The following is a 23,423-nucleotide window of genomic DNA, read 5'->3' as shown; positions in this document are numbered from 1 at the left end:
GTAAAAAAAACTAGGTCAGCCTTTCTTAGCTAGAAGCAGATTAAGAATCTCCAATCTACAGAACAGGAAGAGAAGAAATCCATTTGCATATAATTGGCAATTACACAATGAAGAGTGCCCAGAAGCATAGTGTTATTTAAAATATTAGAGGAAATTAGCCATTTTTCTTTCAAAGTAACCGTAGCCAGTATTTCTCACTGCTAAATGTTAATCTAGAGTTTAAAAGGCAGAATGCTCCAACCCCCATTATAGGAAGGAACAAAACCAATTTCTTTATTTTCAATATTTAGTTTTCTTGTCTTTTGCTTCCTGAATGTCTCTAATTTTTTCTTTGATCACAGGTTCAAGATTTTGCATATCTAGCATTTTTTTCTAATCCTTGAGAACAAGCATTTGTGCATTCGGTTGTTAAAAGCTGTTTTCATGTATAAGGGGTTAGCCAGGTTTTAAAATCAGGCAAAGGCCTGGTTAGAAGAAAACTAGCTTGAAATCCTGCACAAGTTGGGATGAATCCCCCTCCTATCCATACAGAACCTTCCCTACAGGAGCTCCTTTCCTACAATTGCCAGTTAACTTGGTGAGCAAGTTTGCTTAGATAATATCTAGTTTGATCTCACAGGTATTAACAATCAATCAATCAATCAATCAATCAAGCAATCAAGCAAGCAAGCAAGCAAGCAAGCAAGCAAGCAAGCAAGCAAGCAAGCAAGCAAAGATAGATTGAAACATGTATACGTCCATGCTAGCAGAATTGTAATAGTAAAAAGGGAAATCTAATGTAGACTAATGTTGTATTAGCGTGATTGTCTAACAACAATTTTCTTCAACTCTGCAGTGTCCTCCAGAGATAATGCGAACAATACAACTCCCAGAATCCTCACATAGCAAGGCCATTGGGAATGTTAGCCGGGAATATTGGTAATGGTAGTCTAGAGACATTGGAAGGCACCAGGTTGGAGAAGGCTGCTATATGAGAACTCTATTCATAAAGGTCATAAGATAGGGTTATCAGTGAACCTGCTGCAATCATTGATTTGATAGACTACAAGTCCGCAAGTCTAAAACTCATAGATGAGGAAAACAAAGTTTCAGACTTCAGTTTTCAAGAACAGACAGCAGGAATCATCTACATACATTTATGATTCTCATCTAATTTCACTTCTCTTTTGATTTTATTAAAGTGGCAACAATTGCTATTTACTTTTCTCAAAAAGGATAGAGATGGGGGGTTTTTTTGGTTTGTTTTTTAGCCTGCAGGAAAACTTGAAAACTATTAATACATTTTTGCAGTGAGCTGAAGGAAGTTCACACACTATTAAAAGAAGTTCTAAGGGAAGAGATCAAGTAAAGAGGGGGGAAAATTAAAGTCATCAATTATAATGGGGGTATGTCAAAATCTATGGTCAACCTTGGATCTAGTATAATTTTCTAGGACTTGGGGAAATTTAACATTTCTTACTTTGCATCTTCATCTCTGGCAATAAGTAAAGACACGTGATTGGTTGCCGATGCCATTTGTAATATGTCAACAGCTCTGAAAAGTTAAAAATGAAGAATTAAATGTACTGATTTCTCCCCTGAGGTGCTACAAAAGCATTGCCATAATTTATTTTATGTAATTGTTTCCCATTAGTTGAATGATTACATATTCAGTGTTTTTAACAATACTAAATGTTGGCATAACGAGGCTATGATGCATGATTCTAGAGATTAAAAATCCCAGGCAGACAGACTCGTTGAAGCACAAGTGAAGGAACTTTTCGTCCAAACATAGACTAGGGTCCTCCTTAAAGGTCATTTTGCACTCATTCTTCACGGCAGTGGATATAGTGAAGATGGTTTCCTTTTCTGACTTGGGTTGCATGGAACAAGCCAGTGATGCTTTTTCATATTGTGTGGCATTTCATCCCTGAAGATGTTAGAAGAGACCCAAGCAGCTGGAAGTTCACTGTGGCAATTGTTATTGATCTTTGCAGATGAAGTTGATTGGATTCACTTTGATTTGGAGTCTAGTGTTGGGGCAGGTCATAGGAATGTCCCATTCATAGGGTTCTTTTTCAACTTGAGGATGTGGATGGAGTATGTGTGGAGAGGTGAAGGCCACAACCAGCTTGCTTGTCCTTTGCCTCACTCATCTGAGCCAGATTGGGACTGGCCCCATGGTTAAAAGAGGCGATCATTATTTTATTAAGGGAGTGATATATTCCCATTTGCTTGAAGTTACACAACCTTTACTAAAACAGTTTTACACTGTTACACAACCTTTACTAAAATAGTTTTACACATTATACAACCTTTACTAAAATAGTTACACAACCTTTACTAAAAAAGCCCATTTTGTATAACTGTAATTATAGACCTGTTTTTAATCTTTCATTCCTGGGTAATATGATTAAGTGGCCCCACAGCTCCAGACACACTTGCATGAAACTGATTACCTGAACCAATTTCAAAAGGAGTTTTGCCTGAGGTATGGAACTAAGATTGCTTTGATCATCTTGATGGATGTCTTATATTGGAAACTAGATGGAGGAAGTGCAATCCTGCTAGTTCTCTGATCTCTTGCTAGCTTTCTATTTGCTGGACTATGGTATCTTTCTGAACTATCTGGCAGGACTGGTACTTGGAGACACTATCTTACAACAGTTCTGGCCATTCCTGCTAGGACTGCACATAACAAGAGGTGCTAAGGGACTATTATTGATCTATCATGTTCCACAGGGCTCTCTGTCTTGTCCTATATATATATCATCTATATAAAACCACTGGAGATCATTTAGAGCTCTGAATGCCATCAATGCGCTAAAGACACCCAACTATTGGTCTTTACCATTTAATTCCAAGAAGGCAATCCACACCCTTGAACATTCCTAAAACTTTTTAATATATGTTTTCATTTTTAATATTCTGTAAGGCAAGAAGAAACTAGAATACAAGATAAGAATCCAGAACAATATATCTCAACATTCAGTCATAGGTTAGATATAACATTTATTTGTCAAAAGAAGAGTTATTATTGTCATTGGTCACAAAGTTACTTGAGGCAGTCACTAAATGAGGACTATTTGTGCTGCAATGCACTCTATGTGGAAGTTTGTGAAAAGTGTCCAGAAATGGCAATTTATCCGTGTTTTCAAAATTATGTTTTTCTTTTTCTTTTTTTTAAGATGTATTCTCAGAAATTGACCATGGGACCTTGGTTCCACAGATATCTTGGTCGATCATATATTCCCCGCATTTTGGGCATTTTGCTCTAGTGCAAGCAGACAGAACCCTGTAAGCTTCAATGGCATTTTTCTTGATATATATCTGCAGCTAATCTGATCTAAAATACTAATAGGTAAATATAAATGCTAGCCATTCCAGTTCATGCTTATAATTGAATGTTAGAGCTTACCTTTCATTAGTTACACCACATAATTTTTGGCCATTGACTTCTAAAATCAAATCTCCAATACACAATTGATCTTGAAAAGAAAAATCATGACAATTAATTCAGCTACATCAAGAAAACAAAGCTTTGTTTAGAAAAAAACTCCTCACCAAAAAAAAAAAACACTTGGACAAAAAAATGTCACATTACTTTTGATATATTTTCAGCAGTATGACACAGCTACGAGATTAGTAATTAGCTACTTTCTAGCTGACTACTGAATGACTACATTTATTTTATTTATATCTTTATATAGGACTTCATAATGATTTAAGGTAATTTTCATTTAGTCTTTTATCCCATTTTTTAATGTTTCACTTATTTTACTATTTTTGCATGAACATTTCTGTCATGCCCTTCTAATATCATGTAAGGACATTATAGTTGAGGTAACTTAACTATCATATGAATCTTATTATATGACATACCTATTATTATATAATACCTCAATCCCATCTTATTGCCCTGAATTAGTGAACTAAATATTAATAGCTGTGTTCCTATGACCTGGTTATTTATTCCCCGCTGGTAAAGGCCTACCATTGTGCACCAACAACACATAGTCAACAGTGTCCTGGTTAAAGAGGGGACTGACATTTTTGAAGTCCTGCCAGTTGATACATAAGAGGTCGGAAGGCAAATAAAAAGATGAATTTGCATTTCCAGTAAAGAGGAAAGTAAAAAAAGTTAAAGAAAAAAAAAGAAGTCCATGGCAGCCCAACAGATTTTGGAGCCCCCATGGACAGAGATGGCAGGGGGAAGCCATCCATTCCACCCTTCCTGTCCTTTATCCACCACACTATGGGAAGTAAAATGGGGACAGAAAAGGTGGGGTTAGAGAAGCTTTCCCACTCTACTTGGTCAACACACCTGATAGGAAAATGTAATTTAGCTCCAAAGCGCTCCATGACTGTCTGGACCTAAAAGTAACTTCTTCTAATCCCCCTGCAGATTAAGTTTAGCTTTTTTCACAACATGATAACCTACCCACCAACATGTTTAACTGTATGTATGATCCAGAGAGAAGTTGCAAGCCTAATTAAATCAGGTATATAGTGTGCCTAAACTTCTCTCACTTGAATCTAATGCATGAAATCCAAGGAATTTTTTCAACTGATAGGATGGTTTCCATCAGTGGAACTATGGATGTGGTGCCCCAGCCTCTCCTGTGTAATCTCCCTCTGCTTTAGAGGATTGGAAGGAATTTCTAGAACAGAATGAGGGAGTGCTGCAGAGGAAGGAAAGAGAAGATGGCCTGGATGTGTGGAATTTTAATTAAAAAAAATAGAAAAATCAAGATATGGAATGATACAGCTCTTTTTTTTTAGCAGCATTGCCACAAATGAAGATTACAAGTAATTATTTACTATCTGTAGCAGCTATCCTCTCAGGTAATATCTCCTTTATGAAAATTCCATACTCTTCTTCAGATTGATCTTGACAGCCTCCAATAATTTTAATGCCTGTTGAGCAAGCAAAACAAGCAAGATATAAACAGGTTATTTTCTTATTTTCTTCACTGTGGTAAACACACCATGGTAATTACTAAATAACTGTATACATTTCAAATCCCATCTACATCAGAGTGGACCACCTGCCCATAACAGCATAGTGGCACTCCTACTTTATTAGAGTAAATTGAATACGTAATCTAATTACCTAATCCATTTTGGCAGTCTGAAAATGCAACATGGTGTATGGACCGATTGGTTCCATGAGGGCCTACAATGGTCCTTTGAAATAGAAAAGAAAAGGTTGATTTCAGAGTGGATACAACTTATGAAAGAATGTTTTTAAAAATTAAAACATGGAGCCTATTATGTCTGCCTTCAAGGTCATAAAAACAAGTATCTTTAGAAATGGTTATGAAAAAGTGATTGAATTCATTTGTTTCCTTTCACTGTTCCAGCTGCCCATTTAGGAGGTTTCATTTCTATTTAGATGGTGTGTACTAACATAAACACTGTTTACAAAATTAGGCTCAATTCCTGCAGTGCTCTTATCATTCTTTTGTGGAGCTATGCACCTGCAGTTGAGCTCAGGAAGTTAATTTAATTAATTAAATTAAATTCTATTTAGATGCAACCTGACTCCAAACAACTCTGGGCAGCTCACAATACAAGTAGTCCTCACTTAACGACCACAACTGGGACCAGTAACTCCATTACTAAATGACGTGGTCGTTAACCAAAACATCACTGACTGCGCCAGACTTACGATGTCATTTCTGCTGAGGTAATTAAGCAAATCACCTGCGGTCGTTAAGTGAGACATCATGTGACCATGATTTCCAGTTTTACTGCCGGCTTCTCCATAGACCCTGCTTGTCAGAAACTGGCTGTGAAGTATGCAAACGGCAACCATGTGACCACGAGATGCTGCTGCATAAACGCCTGCCGGTTGTGAAGTGCCCAAATTTCGATCAGGTGACCATGGAGATGTGGTGATGGTCATAAGTGCCAGTTACTTTTTCAGCCCTGTCGTAACTTTGAACGGTTGCTAAACAGGGCAGTCATTAAATGAGGACTATCTTTACAACAAAAGAATCCAATCCAACGCAATTCAAAACAAATAAGCAAAAAGATAAGAAGCAGATTAAAAAAAAAAGTTAGAAGATGGTCATTCCACCCCACCCTGAGCAACTTTTTCCCACCCTCTCTTTTGTGCCCAAAGAAATGTGATACATTTCCTTGGGACACTGTTACCTTGGCAGCACCTTCCTAGAGACAGAAAGTAGGTAGATAGGCAGCATGTACCATGAATATAAAGGACACTATTGTGTACCTCTGATCTATGCTGTCGGCCACCTGTCATCACTCTGATCTGTAAAAATCCTATGCAGTACATAGGTGCCTGCTTTTATGTCTTCTCTATATTCTTCCAGACTTAAGCTGAAAGATGGGAAGTGGTAGATCAGCTTGGACTGTTACTAGACATTTTTTAAAAAAATATGAAATCAAGATAAAAAGTGAAAGTGAAAAGGGGGGGAAAGAACACAGGTACATAATGAAGTCATGACCTGCTTACCTAGCAACATTTTATTTCCTGTATATAAACAGCCCCCCCCTCAATAAACTAGAAAGTTGTTCTAAAGGGCTCCTACTAAATAATATTAGTAAGAGCAATAATTCAGTACAGAATTGTTCTAAAGAAGATATTCCAAGTGGAATGAACTGCATTTCAGAAGTATGAATTTTAGCATTTTGTATACTTTCATAAATGTTTACAAGTGGAAAATGATAATGCTAGCCACAGCAACAAGTAATTGTATGCTGCATTTTGTCACTGAATATTATGACTACATTTTAATCAATTATGATTTGCCCCTCTCTCTTCAAGATCATTTTTGGTAACTGAATGATAAACAAATAAATGGTTTCTTGAATGATAATCTACTTATAATCAATATTTTTTTATTTTGTTAAGGTTCTGGAAGACAAAACAAAAACAAAAAACAAAAATCCCCGAAACCCCTCATTTCTGTGTTTCTGTGAAATAAATCCAAAAGAAGTTACAGGTTTTATACGTATGTAGCATCTAGGGGAGAGGTTTGGATAGAAATTTCAGTAAGTGAGGAAATTCTTTTAATAAAAAATCCATGAGTCACTTCTCTTTACCTGAGTAAGGTACACAAAAATCACAGCAGTAACACCATTAAAGTCTAATATTAAATATATATACAGTTCTAAAATAATACACCATTACAGCAACAAAACTCCCCATTTAAACAAAAAGAGTAAGAATCCCATACTGCTACTGTCTTGCTACAGAATAAACCTGTAATAATCTTTACATATTGCAGAGATGAAAATACCTCTGTTTAGATAACATTTCAGACCATTGCTAGGAACAGCTATCTAAGTCTAACTATGAAACATATTTTAGAGACCTTATTCTCTGGTTTTCATTCATCTTCTGGCAAAAGACAATTGTTGCAAATGAAATAAATCCATCTTAAAAAGCACTGAAAGGTTTCATATTCAGCAGTGGTTATAACGCTTATATCCATCATACTTTATGTTACTAAAACATCAGGGTTGTCTCTCTTTCCAGTTAATCTTTTCACATGGGATAATTCACATATGACAGCAAAGATTAGTTTTCCCTGCACAATTCAATAGGCGTGAAGAACTATATTTTTAAATAGTATAACGATTACTTGCATTTTCTTTGGATTTTAATATATCATTTTTCTATCTTTCTATCCATTAGAAGACTTATAATAAACTATCACTTCTTTTGTTTATGCTAGGATTCATTCTTTATAATACTCTTGGCATAACACTTAAACTACCTTTATTTATTTAAAACAATATGTCTATCAGATTGTGTCAGCACATGTAGGAAATATAACTCCTTACTCAGCAACTTATAATCATCTAAAACTCCCCAGTACCTATCCATCATGAACACAGTGGCACAGAAAAAGAGAGCAGGATAAATTCAGAATGATACTGCAAGACAATTATTATCTTCTACTACATTTCTATAGACAAATTACCAGCTAATTCCTTACAATCTGAATGTCAATGCTGGGCATTAATAAAAGTTACACAGAATGCTTATCCCCTTATGTCTTACTTCCAGACATATCTGGTTTTCTGTAACTGAAAACAGAACATTGGGCTAGATACTTATCGGCTAAACCTAATAGAACTTGTAATTCCAAGTCAAAATTCTTGCTGATTCCATTCAAAACTTTCACTGTAGTTCAAGAACTTGCAACCTCACCTGCTTTTTATTTTAGCTGTCAACAGTTGACTAAAAGTCTATGTTTACATTGGTATATGAAGGAAGCAAACATCTATCAATATATCCTATGCATATAATTCAGCCAGTCTTGTGTAGTAGTTAAGGCACCAAGCTAGAAACCGGGAGACCCTGAGTTCTGGTCCTGCCTTAGGCATGAAGCCAGCTGGGGGACCTTGGGCCAGTCACTCTCTCTCAGCCCTAGGAAGCAGGCAAGGGCAAACCACTTCCAAAAAACCTTGCCAAGAAAACTGCAGGGACTGGTCCAGACAGTCACCAGGAGTCAACACTGACTCAAAGGTACAAAAAAAAAAAAAAATTAAAATAATGAATTTGATGCTATATATATATGACAATACTTGGTGACAATGTATATATAATATTTCATTGTCACCAAGAATGCTTAGATTGATCTACTTTAGCATGCCTGTGTCTCCTTCCCAACTCTTCAAGGTCAGATTTTAGATTTGATTTTTGACACATTTTCTATATTTCTAATCTACCTTACCTATTTATCTATCATTTTTTGCAGCTCTGCAATGGGGATAAGATAATGCTGAGAAAGTGGTTAACATTCTGATACTGGCAACTGTATGTTCTAACTAATTTGCAAGTAAGAAGAGAAAAATACCACCTCTTCCTGGTAGAAGGATGCAGTAATTCTTCAGAATACACATAGACGTACAAGACACTCTGTGGAGCTTCCATGGATACAAGATACCAAGAAGTGGAACAGCAGAAAGCACAGTAACATGTATTTTACTTTGAAATCCTTGGTGCTCTCTGAGCTTGGTTGTTTGCTTGAAGATGTTTCATTACCCAACTAAGTAACATCATCAGTGCTAGTGAGTGTGGAGTTTGTTCCCTATTTATATACAGAAGCTTGCCCTGTCAGTGTTGATGGGGATGAGGTTTTCTCCTTGGTGGTTCCTTGATTAGGGCATTGTTTTCTGTTTGTTTGTCAGGTATTAATCCCTGCTTATCTGTGTGTTGGCTGCTGGAGAGGATGAGTCCTGGTCTTTTTGTTTCCTTCTTAGCTTTTTGTTGTCTCTTTTGAACGATGTGTAAATATGGTTTATTTCTATGTGTATTAATGGCTGATTTGTCTGAGTGCCAAGCTTCCAGGAATTCCCTAGCATTTTGGATTTGGCTTGGTCTAGGATGCTCACAGTTTCCCAGTTGAAATTGTGGTTGAGTCTGTCCATGTATTGTGAGAATAAGGAGTTTTCATCATGTCTTCTGACTGCTAGTTGGAGTTCATGGATGCGCTCTGCTAGCCTTCTGCCTGTCTGCCCTACACAGTGGTTGTTACAGTCCTTACACTGTATGTTGTAGAGGACTCCTGTTTTTTCTTCTTGGGCTACGGGGTCTTTTAGTTTACTTAAGCTGTTTGGAGGACTTTCCTTGGTTTGTGTGCTACGGTGATGCCATGTGGTTATAATAGTCTGTTGGTTGTTTCTGAGATGTTTTTGATATATGGTAGTGTTATCCTTTTCATAGCTTGTGTTGGTTCTGCTGTAGTCGGTTGAGTGGTCAGGCACTTTTGCGTTGGTATCCATTTTGCTGGAAGATATTGAATTGGCGGTCTGTTTCCTTTTTCTGGTGTTCTGGGTTGCTGTGGTGTTTTTGTGCTCGTTTGAATAATGTTCTTGCACAGTTCCTCTTGTGGGAGGTTTGCTTATTACTTTGGTAATGAAGCAGTTGGTTAGTGTGGGTTGTTTTTCGATAGACTTGTGTCTCTAATTTGCCATAGTTTCTCTACTGATGAAGATATCCAGGAAGGGTAGTGTGTTATTGTTTTCTTCTTCCCTTGTGAATTGTATTCCTTTGAAGCTGAGAGAGAACCAGACAGTACCAAGGACTCTATATTCAACCCTGAGCTAGGTATATTCTCTTCTGTTGGTATTTTACTTTATTTACTGTCAGTGATCACAAAATATATATCACCCTGGAATCTTATTAGCTCAGCATATAAGAGCACAGTAATGTGTGCATGTATGTGTAACATGTATGAAAGCACTTATTCCTTTCTTTATATTCTGCACTAACTATATCTATCATGCCAAGATTCATAGAAATATATTAGGAATTTGATAATATAAATCAGAGACATTGTATTTAATTATTGCAGGTCTACAGATGTGTAAACATTATATATAACTTACATTTCAGGGTGATTTGAGTCTGGGGATGCCATCTCTGTGGACAAATGTCATTAAGATGGAAAATTCCAACAGGTTCACAACTAAAATTGACCCTTTGCTGTAAAGCAAAAGAGAACACCATTAGGGCATCATATACACAATTACTATGGATTATATTCGAACTAATGCAGAGAAACACATTCTTTGATAGTTTGTTTGATACAGCTGGTACTGAATTTACTGCTCCACAATCTTCCTCAAAAAGGAGAGGTTAGAGACTGGGTGAAAATTGTCAGAGCTGGTCTAATCCAGGAAGGGCTTCAAGAGGAGGGGCAAATCACAGCTCACACTGCAAGATGTCACCCCAGTCACCATTTCAGACTCCTGCCATGAGGAGTCAATATTAAGGTGAGTCTACACAACTTTAGTCAACAAAGTGCTGGATAAAATGGTCACAGCATGCAGAAAAATCTACATGTTCATTCTTCTGTAAAAAGAGATGGCTGAAGCACTTCAGTAAAGTGACCAAGAGAGACTTCCCCTGACTCGGTGTGTCTGATTGGTGTTATGTACCGGGTAAACGAATCTGCCAGCCTTTGCGGCCAACAAACCCAAAACAGCGTATTCTAGTACTCCACCTGCTCCCCACTTTATCTTCACAACAACCCTGAGAGGTAGGTCAGTTGAAATATCTTGCCTAGTCCCAAGTCACCCAGGGAGCTTCGTGGTGGCTGAATGGGGTCTCCCCCGTACAAGCCCGGTACCCTCATCCTACTCAAGTGCTTCGGTGTGAATACCAGCCCCTTTGGTTCCTAACGAAGTAGGTGATCAATAGACCGGACACTTAAAAACTTGCAAATCAGTGTAATCCCCAGACTGCGTCCTTTGAAGCTCCGAGCTTTCCCATTATTTCCAGGGGTGAGCCTGGATACGAACAAGACTGCAGTGCACGCATCCCTTTTTAAGCTTAGCCTGGGGCGTCTCAGTTTGCGGGAAGGGAGTTTTGCAGCTAACTCGGAGGCGGAGCAAAGAGGCGGCAGGTAACGAAAACGCGAACTTACCCCCCACGGCCGCCGTAGTCAGAATGTTCTTATGACAGCGTAGAAGTTTTGCAGTATGAAAGCGACTATGCCGCTGAATTTGACCTTGGGTACTCTCGCGATAGTTGCTAATCGCGCTCGCCGGACTGCGAAAGGCAGCCAGAGAGAGAAAGAGTGTTCACGTGACAGGAAAAAGCATGCGTTCGGGCGCACGGGGCTGGCTGTTGGTGGCCCGAACGGTGGGAGGCTGGGGCTGGAGGCCGGTTAGGCTCTGTCACCGTGGCAACAGCCAGGAGTTCCGCGGGGAGCAGCGCGGGGAGCGTTCGGAGGCTCTCGCTGCGTTTCGCCGGCAGCAGGAGCAGCAATGGAAGCGCCGCAACAGGACGGTGCTCACCTATCTGGCGGCCGGGGTCGTGGGCATGGCAGGCTTATCCTACGCAGCCGTGCCGCTGTATCGCCTTTATTGCCAGGTGAGGGGCGGTCGGGGCGAGGGATAGGCGGCGGCGAGGTTGGGGTCGACTTGCAGCTCATGATGCGTTTCCCTCTCCACCCCAGCCTGCCCCATAGGGCTACTGCATTTTAGGGGGCGAGGACGGGGGTGGTTCTTCTTGTGGCCCATGGCATGTGATATGAGAATAAAGGAGCGATCTTATGTACAGATTGATAACTGCTGAAACTATTGTGATCTTTGCTGTTATTGGAGTGTCCTTATCCCTCACGATCTTGTCTAAATTTATTATTCCCAATTACTTTTCTCCAACACACTGCCCATCTTTATCTGTATTTGTGCCCAAGAAAACGAATCTATGACCTTCATGTCTTTTCCATCAACTACAGGTACACGAAGTGTGTTGGCTGACATTACTATTGACTTAAAATTTAGTAGTATCATGGATTTTTGGTGTTCTGATTTTGCTTTCATAATTAGCTCTTCTAAATTTACTTTCAGCTAACAAAGTGGTTACATTTGCATATCTCAAATGTATAGTGTACACTGACCTCCTGTATTGATTCCTTCTTCCAATCCCACTCTTAAAATATGTTCACTGAATACATTGAAATAAGTATTCATGCATCTTTGCCTCATTTCCTTCTCTGTTATGAACCCCCATAATAGAGGTTCCCCCATTTCTCCAAATTCATTTCTTACACTGGCTTCTTGTCACTTTAAAGGTTCTTCAAAAGAATAATTGGTTGTTTTGGCACATCCGTTAGCTTTAATATATTCCATGGTCTGGCCATTAAAGGTCTTGTTATGGTTAATATTATAAATCAAAGGTAAACGTCCACATATTCCCCTGCTCTATCCATTATCCATCTTGTGTTTGCTATCTCATGCTCCTCTGACTTTTCTAAAATATTCCTGTTCATTTGTTAGTTTTCTCTCCAGCTATGGTCCTTCTTTATAAAATCTTAAGCAAAATGTGATTGTGTGAGGAACAACTGCAGTAATTTCAGTAATTTGTGCATTTGTTTTGCATCTCCCATGTTTTCTCTTTTATTTCTTTGGCTCATTTTTATATTCTGACATTTTGTAGGAGCTGATATGGTTATCATTATGATTTTGTTTTGATTGGTTTTAAGGTCTGCATAGGTGTTTTAATTTTTGTTTATATAGTTTATGAGCTGCCAAGAATAATTAGTGTGTGTGTGTGTCTGTGTGTTAGAAGTATATCAAATAATAAACATAAATTGCAACCAGGTATCACCTCAACATAACTAACAAAGTCTACTGTACCAAAAATAATCCAAACTAAACATAAATTTACATAATTTATATGAGCTGGTCTTATTATGGTTTTGACCAGAATGGTGTCAGTTGACTGAAATAACAAGTTCAGATTACGTGAAAGTGCTAATCTGCTGAGAGGGAGCTTTATAAGGGGATTTCAGAGTTTCATGAAGGGTGGGGCTATCATGGTAATTATATACAGTATTACCTCTAGCAACAGATGTAGCGCACATCTGAATTTCCATGGGGTATTGCTTTAATGTCCTTCTTGTGGGTTCCCCATAGGCATTTAGTTGGCCTCATTGAAGAGTAAGATACTGATAAACCTTCTGATCCAACATTACTTCTAGGGAAAAAACCAACTGCTGCTCAGATTATAATGGCTGTGGAGCACTTCAGATTCAAAAAGTTGCTTTGAAGCATTAATAGATGCACACATTGCTCCTCTCTCCAACTACTTAAATGAAACTCGTATTTTCCCAGGATCTTGCTGCAACTGCAGAAGGCAACTGCATGATCCTGTTAAAAGACACAGCTGGTTTAAGGAGCTGCAGAGAGATATTCCATGAGCACCCTTGCAGACACTGAGACATCTTTTTGCCTTTGAATTTAAAGCACTCCACAGCTCTAGTAAGTGTTGCTAATTTTAAGTAAATAATTAATCTCTAATGAAAAAATATTCTGTTCTTCTTGCCTTCAAAATCAATTGTTTTCAAGCAGGTTATTTTAATTACAGCTTATTTTCTTTTCAGGCTACTGGGCTTGGTGGGTCAACTATAGCAGGTCACAGTTCAGGCCAGATTGAGACCATGGAACCTGTAAAAGACCGCATAATTAAAGTCACCTTCAATTCAGATGTACATTCAAGTCTTCAGTGGAATTTCAAGCCTCAGCAGACTGAAGTTTATGTAAGTGATTGAATCTGGTAGGTGAATTTTGCATGAAGTTTCTTTCACAGGCATTTATTACAAATACCAATGACAGGGACTGCTCTTATAAAAATACCAAGAATGTGATTCCCAAACCGGGAGGTTTCAAGTAAGAGGTCCCTTTTCAGTTAAATAGATAGGTGGGATGCAAGTTGAATCAAACAATAAATTTTGCACTACTAGTTTCTGTTAGCATTACTAGTTTTAGAATTAAATTTATGTTAGTAGCAAATATAGATGGCAGCCAGGCTTAACTCCAGTACCACTGCCTATTTGCCACATGCACAACTGCAGTTTATGAAGCTATAGAAATGCCCTTCTATGCTAATATTGTTACCTTTGCATGTACCATTAATGTGCTTGCATGAGATAGTGTGAACTATAACATGCTGTTCCATCTTTCTGACCAGAACACCATATTGTTAAGTTTAGAGATACTTTTTTTAGAGTTCTTCTGCTATGTAAATCTAATCTCAGTATTCCATCTGTATTAAGAGTGAACTGAATTCTGGTTGGTTTCTTTATACAATCTAAAATGGCTTTTTATGAATATTTTGAAATAAAATGCCAACAGAGGTGCTCCACCTCAGATTACTGAACCTTTAATGTAACTTGGTGTACAGACTTTGTTTGAAAAGCCATTTTGTAAGATATAAGAGCAAGTATGGAGAGAAGCTAGAAACATGACAGTTGTAACTTTTTAAAATAGGTGGTTCCAGGAGAAACTGCGCTTGCCTTCTATAAAGCAAAGAATCCCACTGATAAACCAATAATTGGAATATCTACTTACAACGTACTACCACCTGAAGCTGGACAATATTTCAATAAGATACAAGTAAGTGCTGCTCAGTTTGGTTAACTTCCTCAATCATTTATAACTAGAGTCTGTTTTGAAAATCTATATTTGTAGCAATTTATAGAATTAGATTTATGGTATGATCCCAACCTCTCTGGTTGTGGTCCTCTTGAATTCAGAACTTCTGAATTCTGAAAAAAACTTCATTTTTTTCTCTTTAAGGATTGTTACCTTTTCTATAGCATAATAAACATATTTCCAATAGTTCAAAATATTCACTTTTCCCTGAAATATGAATAAAACAGGGATGTTCACCAGTGGCACTTAGTTTTTGATGTTAGTGTTTCTTTAAATGCTTTACGGTCAGGCAGATTCTAAAATGTTTATAAAATCATTGCTTGACAAAGAAAGTTGGTTTGAAATTTTATTTGTTTTTTAATAGATTGTTTAAACAAATGTATTGATCTGAATTAAAGGTTAATATAAAACAGAAGTTAGCTAACTGTTCAATTTTGAACCCCCCCCCTTTTTTTCTCTCAGTGCTTTTGTTTTGAAGAACAAAGACTCAATCCTCATGAAGAAGTGGACATGCCAGTATTTTTCTTCATTGATCCTGAATTTGTAGAAGACCCAAAGATGGAAAAAGTTAATTTGATTATTCTTTCTTACACATTTTTTGAAGCAAAAGAAGGATATAAACCACCACTTCCAGGTTATAACTAATAGTATAACATGTAGACTCTGCATCAGAAATCTCTCTTCAGTTCTCTATTGATGATCCACTGACTGTAAAAATAACTTCTTTAACCTAGGAAGAAGATGCTGACCAATTCAGGCATTATGTTTTATGTGCTGAATATGCACTGCTGTGTCTTCTATTTGGAGATGTGATTAATCTTCACTTTAAAAGCAAAATCAGAATACAAAGAAATGATATACAAAAATAGCTCATATTGTTCATTTCTCTCTCTCTCACTTACAGGAAGATCTGTCCAATTGCCAATTTATGACGGTCATGCTACAAATTTTTTTTAAGCTTCAATTTCACAGTTATCTAAAATATTAATGGATTAGTGGTTCAAAGGGGAAAACAAATTGTTGACTTTTTGGAGATTTGGTGCCTATTTAATAAATGCAGCATTACTAGACTTGACTTTAATTGCCTACCTTAAATCAGAAGTAGCATGATCTGGTAAGTTTTGTAAGCTGTTTGAATAAATGTACAGATGATATCATTGAATGTGTTATGTTAAAACTCAGTTGTTCTGTGTAGCAACTTTTTATTCTGAAAGCTCTATTCCCATTTTTGATGAGTTACCTACAAGCTGAAATAAATGAAGAACAACTTTTGAAAGGCTGTTTTTTACCCTCCCATAATAGCCTGAGTTAAACCTTTCCTCCTGAATTCTTCTTCAGGGTAACATATTTACACTTTAATTCTATTCTTTCTGTTTCATTCTCCCATGAAATAACACCCAACCAGGTCAAATAAAGACTAAACAGCTTTATTTGTATAACACGCTAAGTTTGATTAAGTCTAACCAAGATTTACATTTTCTGTGGCTTAGCATGTTGCACAAATCCAGTGTGTTTTCTGCAAACTCAGAAAGTGGATTAAAATGTAATAACCAGCATAAGTTTTTCAGAGTGGATGATGGTGCTCTGATTTTTCTCATAAATTTATCTGTATTTGAGGAGGAGGTTGAGAAAATGATTCTGTTAACATGGGCTTTTAGCTTGAAACAACCTGAAAAACTGCTTTTCCGAAAGAAGATATGAACATCACTGTTACAGTATGAACTGAAAACTGTCAAACAATATCTAAAATACATTACATTTCAAAAGGCTGTTACCACAAATGGTTCACTTCACTATGTGATGGAAATCTGGGGGAAAAAAGGGGCCAGAAGAATCACCCCCCAATATAAAAACTTTATAGGTTTGACAATGTTGCAAAGCACATTCACCCTGAAAATAGGCTAAACCCAACTTTACTTAATTTTGTATTTCTCCCTAATCTTCCCTACATATCTCCCTAATGTTTATGGAAGATCCCTCAACAGTCCAGAGCAAATCTGGGAGAGTGGATCTGATGCAGCACAAAATATCATACATAAAATACAAGCTAGAATCAGCTACCATTAATTCAATTTTCCTTTCCAGATTCTTTACTTGGATTGTGTGTCAATAACAGCCATTGTAAAACATAAAGAATGGTATGCATATTACTCAAGACTTAAAGGGTACCAATTTATTGTAAGTTTGGACACAAAATCTGGAAACAACTTAGAAAAGGCACTTATTTCAGTTACCCTTTTATATGATCCCACGACCAAGTATTAGTTATTCAAGATAACCTGAATTGTTGGGGATAGCAGAAAGCAACAGCGATAATATAATCAAAGGCACGGTTACCCCAAATACCGTGCAAGGGATGTTTTATGCTTGCTGTCCCCAGGCATTCTGGCAGTGCCTTGCTGCCGCTGCTCCCAACACAGCCCTCAATAACTTACAAAAGCTACTGCTGCATACATATTTAGCTTCCTGTTGAGAGAGAATGAAATAATCTAGGAAAATAGATGAAAGTATATTAAGACAACGAAGTGGAACAAGACTTGCTACCATAGTACGCCACGAATGCTAGTGATTCATATGCTTTATTTTGCAGTAGCTTGTGCCTATTTTTTTTTCCTTTTAAAGTGCATTCCATAACTCAGAAGTGTTACAGCGGCTAACTATCAGAAGAACAGGAAACATACTGCAAGGAAATCTAACTTCAGCTACCTGGTTAGTAATTATTTTTCACCAAAGAGTGACATTAAAGACAAACTGTAAGGTCTGTCCTACCAAGTAGCCTGCCAGGAAATCTGACTGCAAGATTTAATTAATAGCTAGATCTCTCCCTGTACTCAACAGTTTGAATTTGAGCTTGGGCCTCTACAGGTATAATCATCGATTCAACACTCACGTTTTTTTATTGGGATCATAAGCAATTCTACTAGATACCAATAAATTATTCAGCCATATGCGGTGTAGTTCTTCCCATTGGAAAAGATTTTGCTTTTATTATCAGAAGTATTCTATTAAAGTAACTTACTCTAGGTGCAAGATTCTGTAAATATCAGTTGCAATTTCAGTGTTACACTTCTAGAAGAATGGATGTTTGAAAAACACTCACTGTATCTATTGCAGATTTTGGTCCAAAGATTGTAGAAGCAAATCTTGTATTTTTAATGAGTTGAACCTGATGCAATATACTTAAGGTAGGGTATGTAGGATACATAACTTAGATTTGAAGTGTCTTCTGTTGAATAGTTTGATAAATCACCTTATCCCAAATTTCTGCCTACTGAGTAGTTTGTCTTTTACATGACAGATTTTGAAGCAATGAGCAGAATCAACCATGTTGTTAGATAAATTCTCGTTACCGGCATCTGCTTCTAGCAACTGATGTTAACCTGTGCTTTGAAGAGGTGTGGATCAATTTCTTCATAAATAGGTCTGAAATCAAAGCAGATGATAAACATTTCATGGCAAGGAATAATCTAAAAATTGGTTACTAAAGCAATATCCACAGACAGGAGAGTTAAGGGATAGTCATACAACTTGCCTAACACGCCTCTTGGTCGTGCCCCAACAATAAAACATTACTTGCAGCAAGTCTCCCAATTTTCTTTGACCCAGTCATGCCACATTTCAGCTAAGCAGCAGTTAAAATAGTAAACTGCTCACACTTTCATTAGTAATAAATAGTAATCTTACTTAGTTAATTACTAGTTAATCCTAGTAATAAAAGTATCTTCAATTTGTGATTCAGATACACTTATCTCACATATTTGACGAGCAATACTATAACACCCGACCCAATTCTTAACTGACAGGCTTATCAGGAAGGCAAATTCATATCTTTTTCCTTAGTTTTCTAATTATTACTTTGCTCACAGGACATTCCACTAGAGGAAATAGACCATTTTCATCTTCCCTCTCAAATGCTGCTCTGATGGATTTACAGGGACCTCTGGGACACTAGTATGTAACAGAGGGGGCCACCGGGTCAGGGTAAAAATAATCTTTCCCACCTTCCTCTAGGGGGTGACATTCTAGAACTAATTACATGTATTTACCTAATCTAATATTGCCATCTGTCAATCACAATATTCTTGCCTCTCAATTCATAATAATTTTATGTAGTGCTTAGTTTTGGGTTCTCCTCAACTTCCTTTCTCTCCTTTTTGCAGATCAGGAGGCTTACTAAATAGGTGACTTTAACCATCAAGTATGATTTACAGCTGTGGTGGGATTTCCTGAGCCTTCTGAGGTCATACTGAGTTCTCAGCAAGCAATACATGTGTGCATCTGAGAACTGTGAGATGCTAAAAAGTTACTACATTGAATATAAAAATGGTACAATGAACACCAGAGGTCACTTTCAATGGACATATGAAGGCAAGTTGAGAGGTTATCCAGGTCACAATGTGAGAGTCAGGTTCTTTGGGACAAGTGAGAGTGGGCTATGAAATTTGAAGTGAAGTAAAGTGAAGTGACTGAATGTTGTTTCCAGCAACCTGTGTGGGAATTCAGGCTCTTATTTTTACTTCCTGAGAGCCCAGCCTGGCCCCAGTTCAGATGGCCTTAAACATTCTCCAGTTCTCTTGTGAGCTGATCTTTCTCCTTTTGCAGCCTTTCACTCTTTCATCACTCATGTTCCAGAGCCACTCAATGGATGTAGCTCCACATTTTCTTCACAGCTGTATATGGCTGTGTTTCTACTTCTTTATGCAGTTTTTGAGTCTTTGACATACTTCTCTGTTCTGTCTTGGAGCCAGGTGCCCTCTCGGAGGCTAGCATAGTGTCGCCCAAAGATGCCTCATCCTTCAAGCTATGGGCTGTTACTCTTTTCTGTGCTTTGCATTAATGTTGCTTACCCCCATAGAGAATAGTGTATGTATGTATGTATTGCTTGTTACAATGGTAAGAATGCATTATTACATAAACAGGTACCTGCTCACCCAGTAAAACTTTTCTCTCTTCTGCTGTCCCCCATATCTGCTAGGGAAGGTGGGGGGACTGGCAAAAGAGATATCCACTCAGGTGGATGGGTACTACTGGATGCAATTCAGTAACATAAAATGAATAAATATTGAAGAAAAACATGTGGCCATTCAATTTTAGCAGCCATCCCTAGTGACTTAAAATACGCACAGTATCATATTTCTGCTGCACTGTCATAAGAAAAGCTGCCGGTGTTGGCCTGGGCTATTAAGAACAAAACAAACACGCAAGCAGCAATTTAGTAATTCTGAAAATCACTTACTCGGTTTTGTCACAAGGGGCCAAAGGATCAAATTCCATTAGCTCATAATAATTAGGAGGATGCGAGTTGCTTTTTGATACATCTGGAAAAAGAAAGCCAGAGACAAAAAAGAAAAAGATTGTGAAGTTTTATTTTGCTAATCAAAAGTATTAAGAAACAAAAATCCCATTTATATTGAATCCCATCTTCTACCCTAACTCTAGGGTAAAAGGTAAAAATTATATATGGAAGGGAGAAGTGAAGGGACTAGGACCTGGGCAACATTTTCCCTCAGCAGTAAAGTTCAGGAATGAGCAGACTTTATACACTTGAACACACTTTTTAAATAAAATATCAGGAGAATATAGAGCAATTGCTAAATGTAATGTTGCTATGAAGGATGCTGTCTACACGCACGCACGCACGCACTGACTGGGTTAAGACTGGTTAGATATAATGAGTACTGCCATCCTGCCTCCAGAAGCAATGTCCTCATATGGACATAATGTGAGAGCCAGCGTGGTATAGTGGTGAAGATGTTGGACTAGGAATTGTGAGATCCAGACCCACTCTCAACCATAGAGGTTGACTAGGTGACTTTGGTGCAGTTATGTTCTCTGCTCACCCTACCTCACAGAGTTGTTATTGTCGGGGGAAGTGGGAGAAGGGAGGGCTACGTACATCTTGAGCTCCTGAATATAAGGCAGGCTACTAGACAGACAGACTTAAACAGTGCAACTGATTCATCTGACATGGTGTGAACTTGCTTCTCCACTACATATGCCCTCTAAATAAAAAGAATCCAAAGTGAATCATCCCACTTTATATGATTTCTCACAAATTTGGCAACCACTGTAGTCACAGGTTCTATATAGCTAAACTCTAATTGCAATAATGAAGATTTACCTGCTGGTGGTGCATTTCCTGTACCATTACTTAGAATGTTTACTGCATACAAGGGCTCTGGATTTAAACATGTGTTTACCTAAGGAAATTAAGTAAATTAAATCAGGTATGCAGGAAGATGGGTTTGTAAAAAATGGTTTAGCATAACAAACTGGTTCATTCTTTTTTCTGTGCACTACATAAGTTTATAATAAAAGCGATTCAGGCTTCTATCAGTATAAACAGAAATATATTAAGCTAGCTTTTTGCTAGTTCTCTATAAATTAGACAGTACTGAGTGAATAGTTTAGAAAAGATCCACAGGATTGTTTAGGCTGCATTAATCCAGTGGAATTAACCAAGGAGAATTCAAAGCATCCTGCCTTTGGCTTATGGAATCAAACTCCTCATACTCTGCATCCTGGACAATACATTTTTTAAAAAATCAACTTCAGACTGGTGATTTTTAAAATTTATCTATACCTGTATTCATGTGGTATACGTTGGTTACAAAATGATGAGCACTGAGGAAATAAATTCAGCCTATTACCTTTTTGTATTTTTTGTGTACTACTGATCTCTAGGCATTAAGCATCCTTAGCAACAATCTGAGAAAGATAGGATTAATTCTTCTTCCAACAGTGAACACCTACTGGGTGTGCTGACGCAACTCACTAAACTATAAGTCACGGTTTACAAAAGTGTGAATATAGCTAAAGTTTCTACAAGATTGCTTTTTTCTGATGCTTGCGACTGAACCGGACTATAGTTTGCTACTCACATTGACATACATCTGACCATTTGGGATCACCTGGCACGTGCTTTGTGCTTCTGTTGGGAACCTTTAAAAGGAAAAATGGTGCAAGAAAATATAATAGAAATGCTTGGCTTCCCCTCTGTGCCCACCACAGGACGGTTAACTATTCAGCTACTTTATTAGTCTCTGCCATGCTTCTCAGTCTGTTGCTTCATTTGCAATAGCTATACAGCTTTGCATAAATTAGCTTTTAAAATGAAGGATTAATGAAAATCAAATTTGCTAGAAGCCTAGCCAGTTATTGGACGAACTTCCAAAGATAAGCCCTTTTCGCTTAACAACTTTCAAAACTTATCTAAACATTTACATGACTTTAAACATCGTTACTTACGAGGTCTGTGAAGCATTTGCAATACTGGGTGAGTTTAGTTGAGGGTATATTGATAGCACAGCAGAATGAGGATGTGGAACAGCCACACTTTTTGGCGGATACTCTAAAGGGAAGCAAGTGAGTAATTGTGAATGGCAGAGTTTTCCTGCACATATTCAAATACAGGAACCAAATCTAGCCAGCATTTGGTAAGAACATGTTATTAGGGAGCTTAGTATTAAGCCTTTTCTTAGGCACATTTATGTCTCATAGACACACATGAGATACCAATACTGATATTGATATTGCCTTCCACATGGCAACCAGTACATCTTATGGATTAGACTGGGGATAGGTATCCCATAAGCCTAGAGCTACGCAGTGTAACAGCCAAATTTTCTGCCCCATCTGCATGCAACTTCAAGAGTAGTCTACCCCTTTTCTGCCATCTGTGCCAGGAAGAGGGCAAAGAGAGGAAAAAGAGGTTACCCTATAAATCATGGAATGCAGCCCCAAACAGGCAACCTCTAAAGAAATTCAGCTAACCAGCCCACCCGCTGCCCCTGCTTTGAATGTCATCGGAATTTCTCTGGCAGCCAAAATGCATTTGAAACTATCCCAAACACTGACAGGAAGATAAGCCACCATCTTTATTTGAAATACATTTCATAGCACAGCTCTGAAGCATAAACCTGCATAGTTGAACTCCAAGAAATCTATTTTTTTCCTACATAGTTTCTAGAATTCTGTTAAAGCATTAGAGAGTTTATATTTTTTTTTACTTACTTAACTCTGAAGACTGGGGAAGGTCACTTCTCACAGGCTTTGGCACAGCGGCAGGAAGGCTTGACTGAAGGTCAAGCAAATCGCAGGAAGGAGCAGAAGGCTGGTTGCCACTGGCCTTAAAATGAAACAAAATTGTTAGAAATTATGCCTACTTTGCCTCTAAGCCCAAATTAAATGCCTCTAACTGCAAATGATCACTCACTGAAAGACATTTTGTAGGCAACGAGGGTCTCTTGAAGTCAGTGATTACAGTCCTTGAGTTATGACTACAATTGGGAGCAGGATTGCTGTCACTAAGCAATGCGGTCATAAAGCGTGATGTCATGTGACCACATTGCTTATTGATGGCAATCCTGACAGTCCCAGTTGCCGTTGGAAACCCAGGACTGTGCGGGTTGTTAAGCAGAAAGAGATCGGAGTCCCAAACTGGTCGTAAATGCGAATGGGTTGCCAAGCACCCAGATTGCGATCACATGACTGCGGGGTGTGTGTGCTGGGACAGCCACAAC

The 23,423-nt window shown here is 37.9% G+C and overlaps 3 protein-coding genes across 10 annotated transcripts in view; 1 reads left to right on the top strand and 2 right to left on the bottom strand.

The window, feature by feature from the left end:
- The window catches only part of STXBP4 (syntaxin binding protein 4), a 102,073-nt gene extending 90,571 nt beyond the window's left edge, over positions 1 to 11,502 (bottom strand). For 3 of the 8 annotated variants that reach the window (XR_015795713.1, XM_088138195.1, XM_088138199.1), the window contains exons 1-6: positions 11,388 to 11,502; positions 10,348 to 10,444; positions 5,093 to 5,166; positions 4,801 to 4,896; positions 3,398 to 3,467; positions 1,460 to 1,534 (exon numbers count right to left, since the gene is read on the bottom strand). Coding sequence is in view for 7 of the 8 variants with exons in the window: in XM_088138195.1 (XP_087994321.1) it covers positions 1,460 to 1,534; positions 3,398 to 3,467; positions 4,801 to 4,896; positions 5,093 to 5,166; positions 10,348 to 10,379 (347 nt within the window). In the remaining variant the exon portion in view is untranslated. Of the gene's footprint in view, positions 1 to 1,459; positions 1,535 to 3,397; positions 3,468 to 4,800; positions 4,897 to 5,092; positions 5,167 to 10,347; positions 10,445 to 10,964; positions 10,984 to 11,023; positions 11,347 to 11,387 lie in introns of those variants that run through there. The other 5 variants (XM_088138196.1, XM_088138198.1, XM_088138197.1 and 2 more) reach the window with 5 other exon arrangements.
- Positions 11,503 to 11,511: 9 nt separating this feature from the next.
- On the top strand, positions 11,512 to 18,168 carry COX11 (cytochrome c oxidase copper chaperone COX11). Its single transcript, XM_007429795.4, has 4 exons — positions 11,512 to 11,836; positions 13,851 to 14,006; positions 14,737 to 14,862; positions 15,364 to 18,168. The coding sequence occupies exons 1-4, from the start codon at positions 11,564 to 11,566 to the stop codon at positions 15,544 to 15,546; spliced, it is 738 nt and encodes a 245-aa protein (XP_007429857.2). The 5' UTR covers positions 11,512 to 11,563; the 3' UTR covers positions 15,547 to 18,168.
- TOM1L1 (target of myb1 like 1 membrane trafficking protein) overlaps positions 17,470 to 23,423 on the bottom strand; it is a 42,861-nt gene continuing 36,907 nt past the window's right edge. Inside the window, exons 10-15 of the mRNA XM_007429796.4 lie at positions 22,915 to 23,029; positions 22,150 to 22,252; positions 21,783 to 21,843; positions 21,023 to 21,101; positions 20,138 to 20,219; positions 17,470 to 18,324 (exon numbers count right to left, since the gene is read on the bottom strand). Coding sequence (XP_007429858.2) covers positions 18,264 to 18,324; positions 20,138 to 20,219; positions 21,023 to 21,101; positions 21,783 to 21,843; positions 22,150 to 22,252; positions 22,915 to 23,029 — 501 coding nt within the window. The 3' untranslated portion in view covers positions 17,470 to 18,263. The remainder of the gene's footprint in view (positions 18,325 to 20,137; positions 20,220 to 21,022; positions 21,102 to 21,782; positions 21,844 to 22,149; positions 22,253 to 22,914; positions 23,030 to 23,423) is intronic.

This window comes from Python bivittatus, unplaced genomic scaffold (genome assembly GCF_059951505.1).
Source record: "Python bivittatus isolate LINGU-HERP-01145 unplaced genomic scaffold, Pbiv_v1 ctg000220_np1212, whole genome shotgun sequence".
In the NCBI taxonomy this organism is placed as follows: Eukaryota; Metazoa; Chordata; class Lepidosauria; order Squamata; family Pythonidae; genus Python; species Python bivittatus.
Note: the sequence above shows the minus strand (reverse complement) of the source record. Positions and strands in the feature narration are given on the sequence as shown.

Excerpts from the sequence above, each read along its gene's own strand:
- COX11 (XM_007429795.4), top strand. The coding sequence starts at position 11,564 with ATGCGTTCGGGCGCACGGGGCTGGCTGTTGGTGGCCCGAACGGTGGGA. Across the intron at positions 11,837-13,850 it reads TGTATCGCCTTTATTGCCAG|GCTACTGGGCTTGGTGGGTC; the intron begins GTGAGGGGCGGT and ends TTTTCTTTTCAG. Across the intron at positions 14,863-15,363 it reads AATATTTCAATAAGATACAA|TGCTTTTGTTTTGAAGAACA; the intron begins GTAAGTGCTGCT and ends TTTTTCTCTCAG.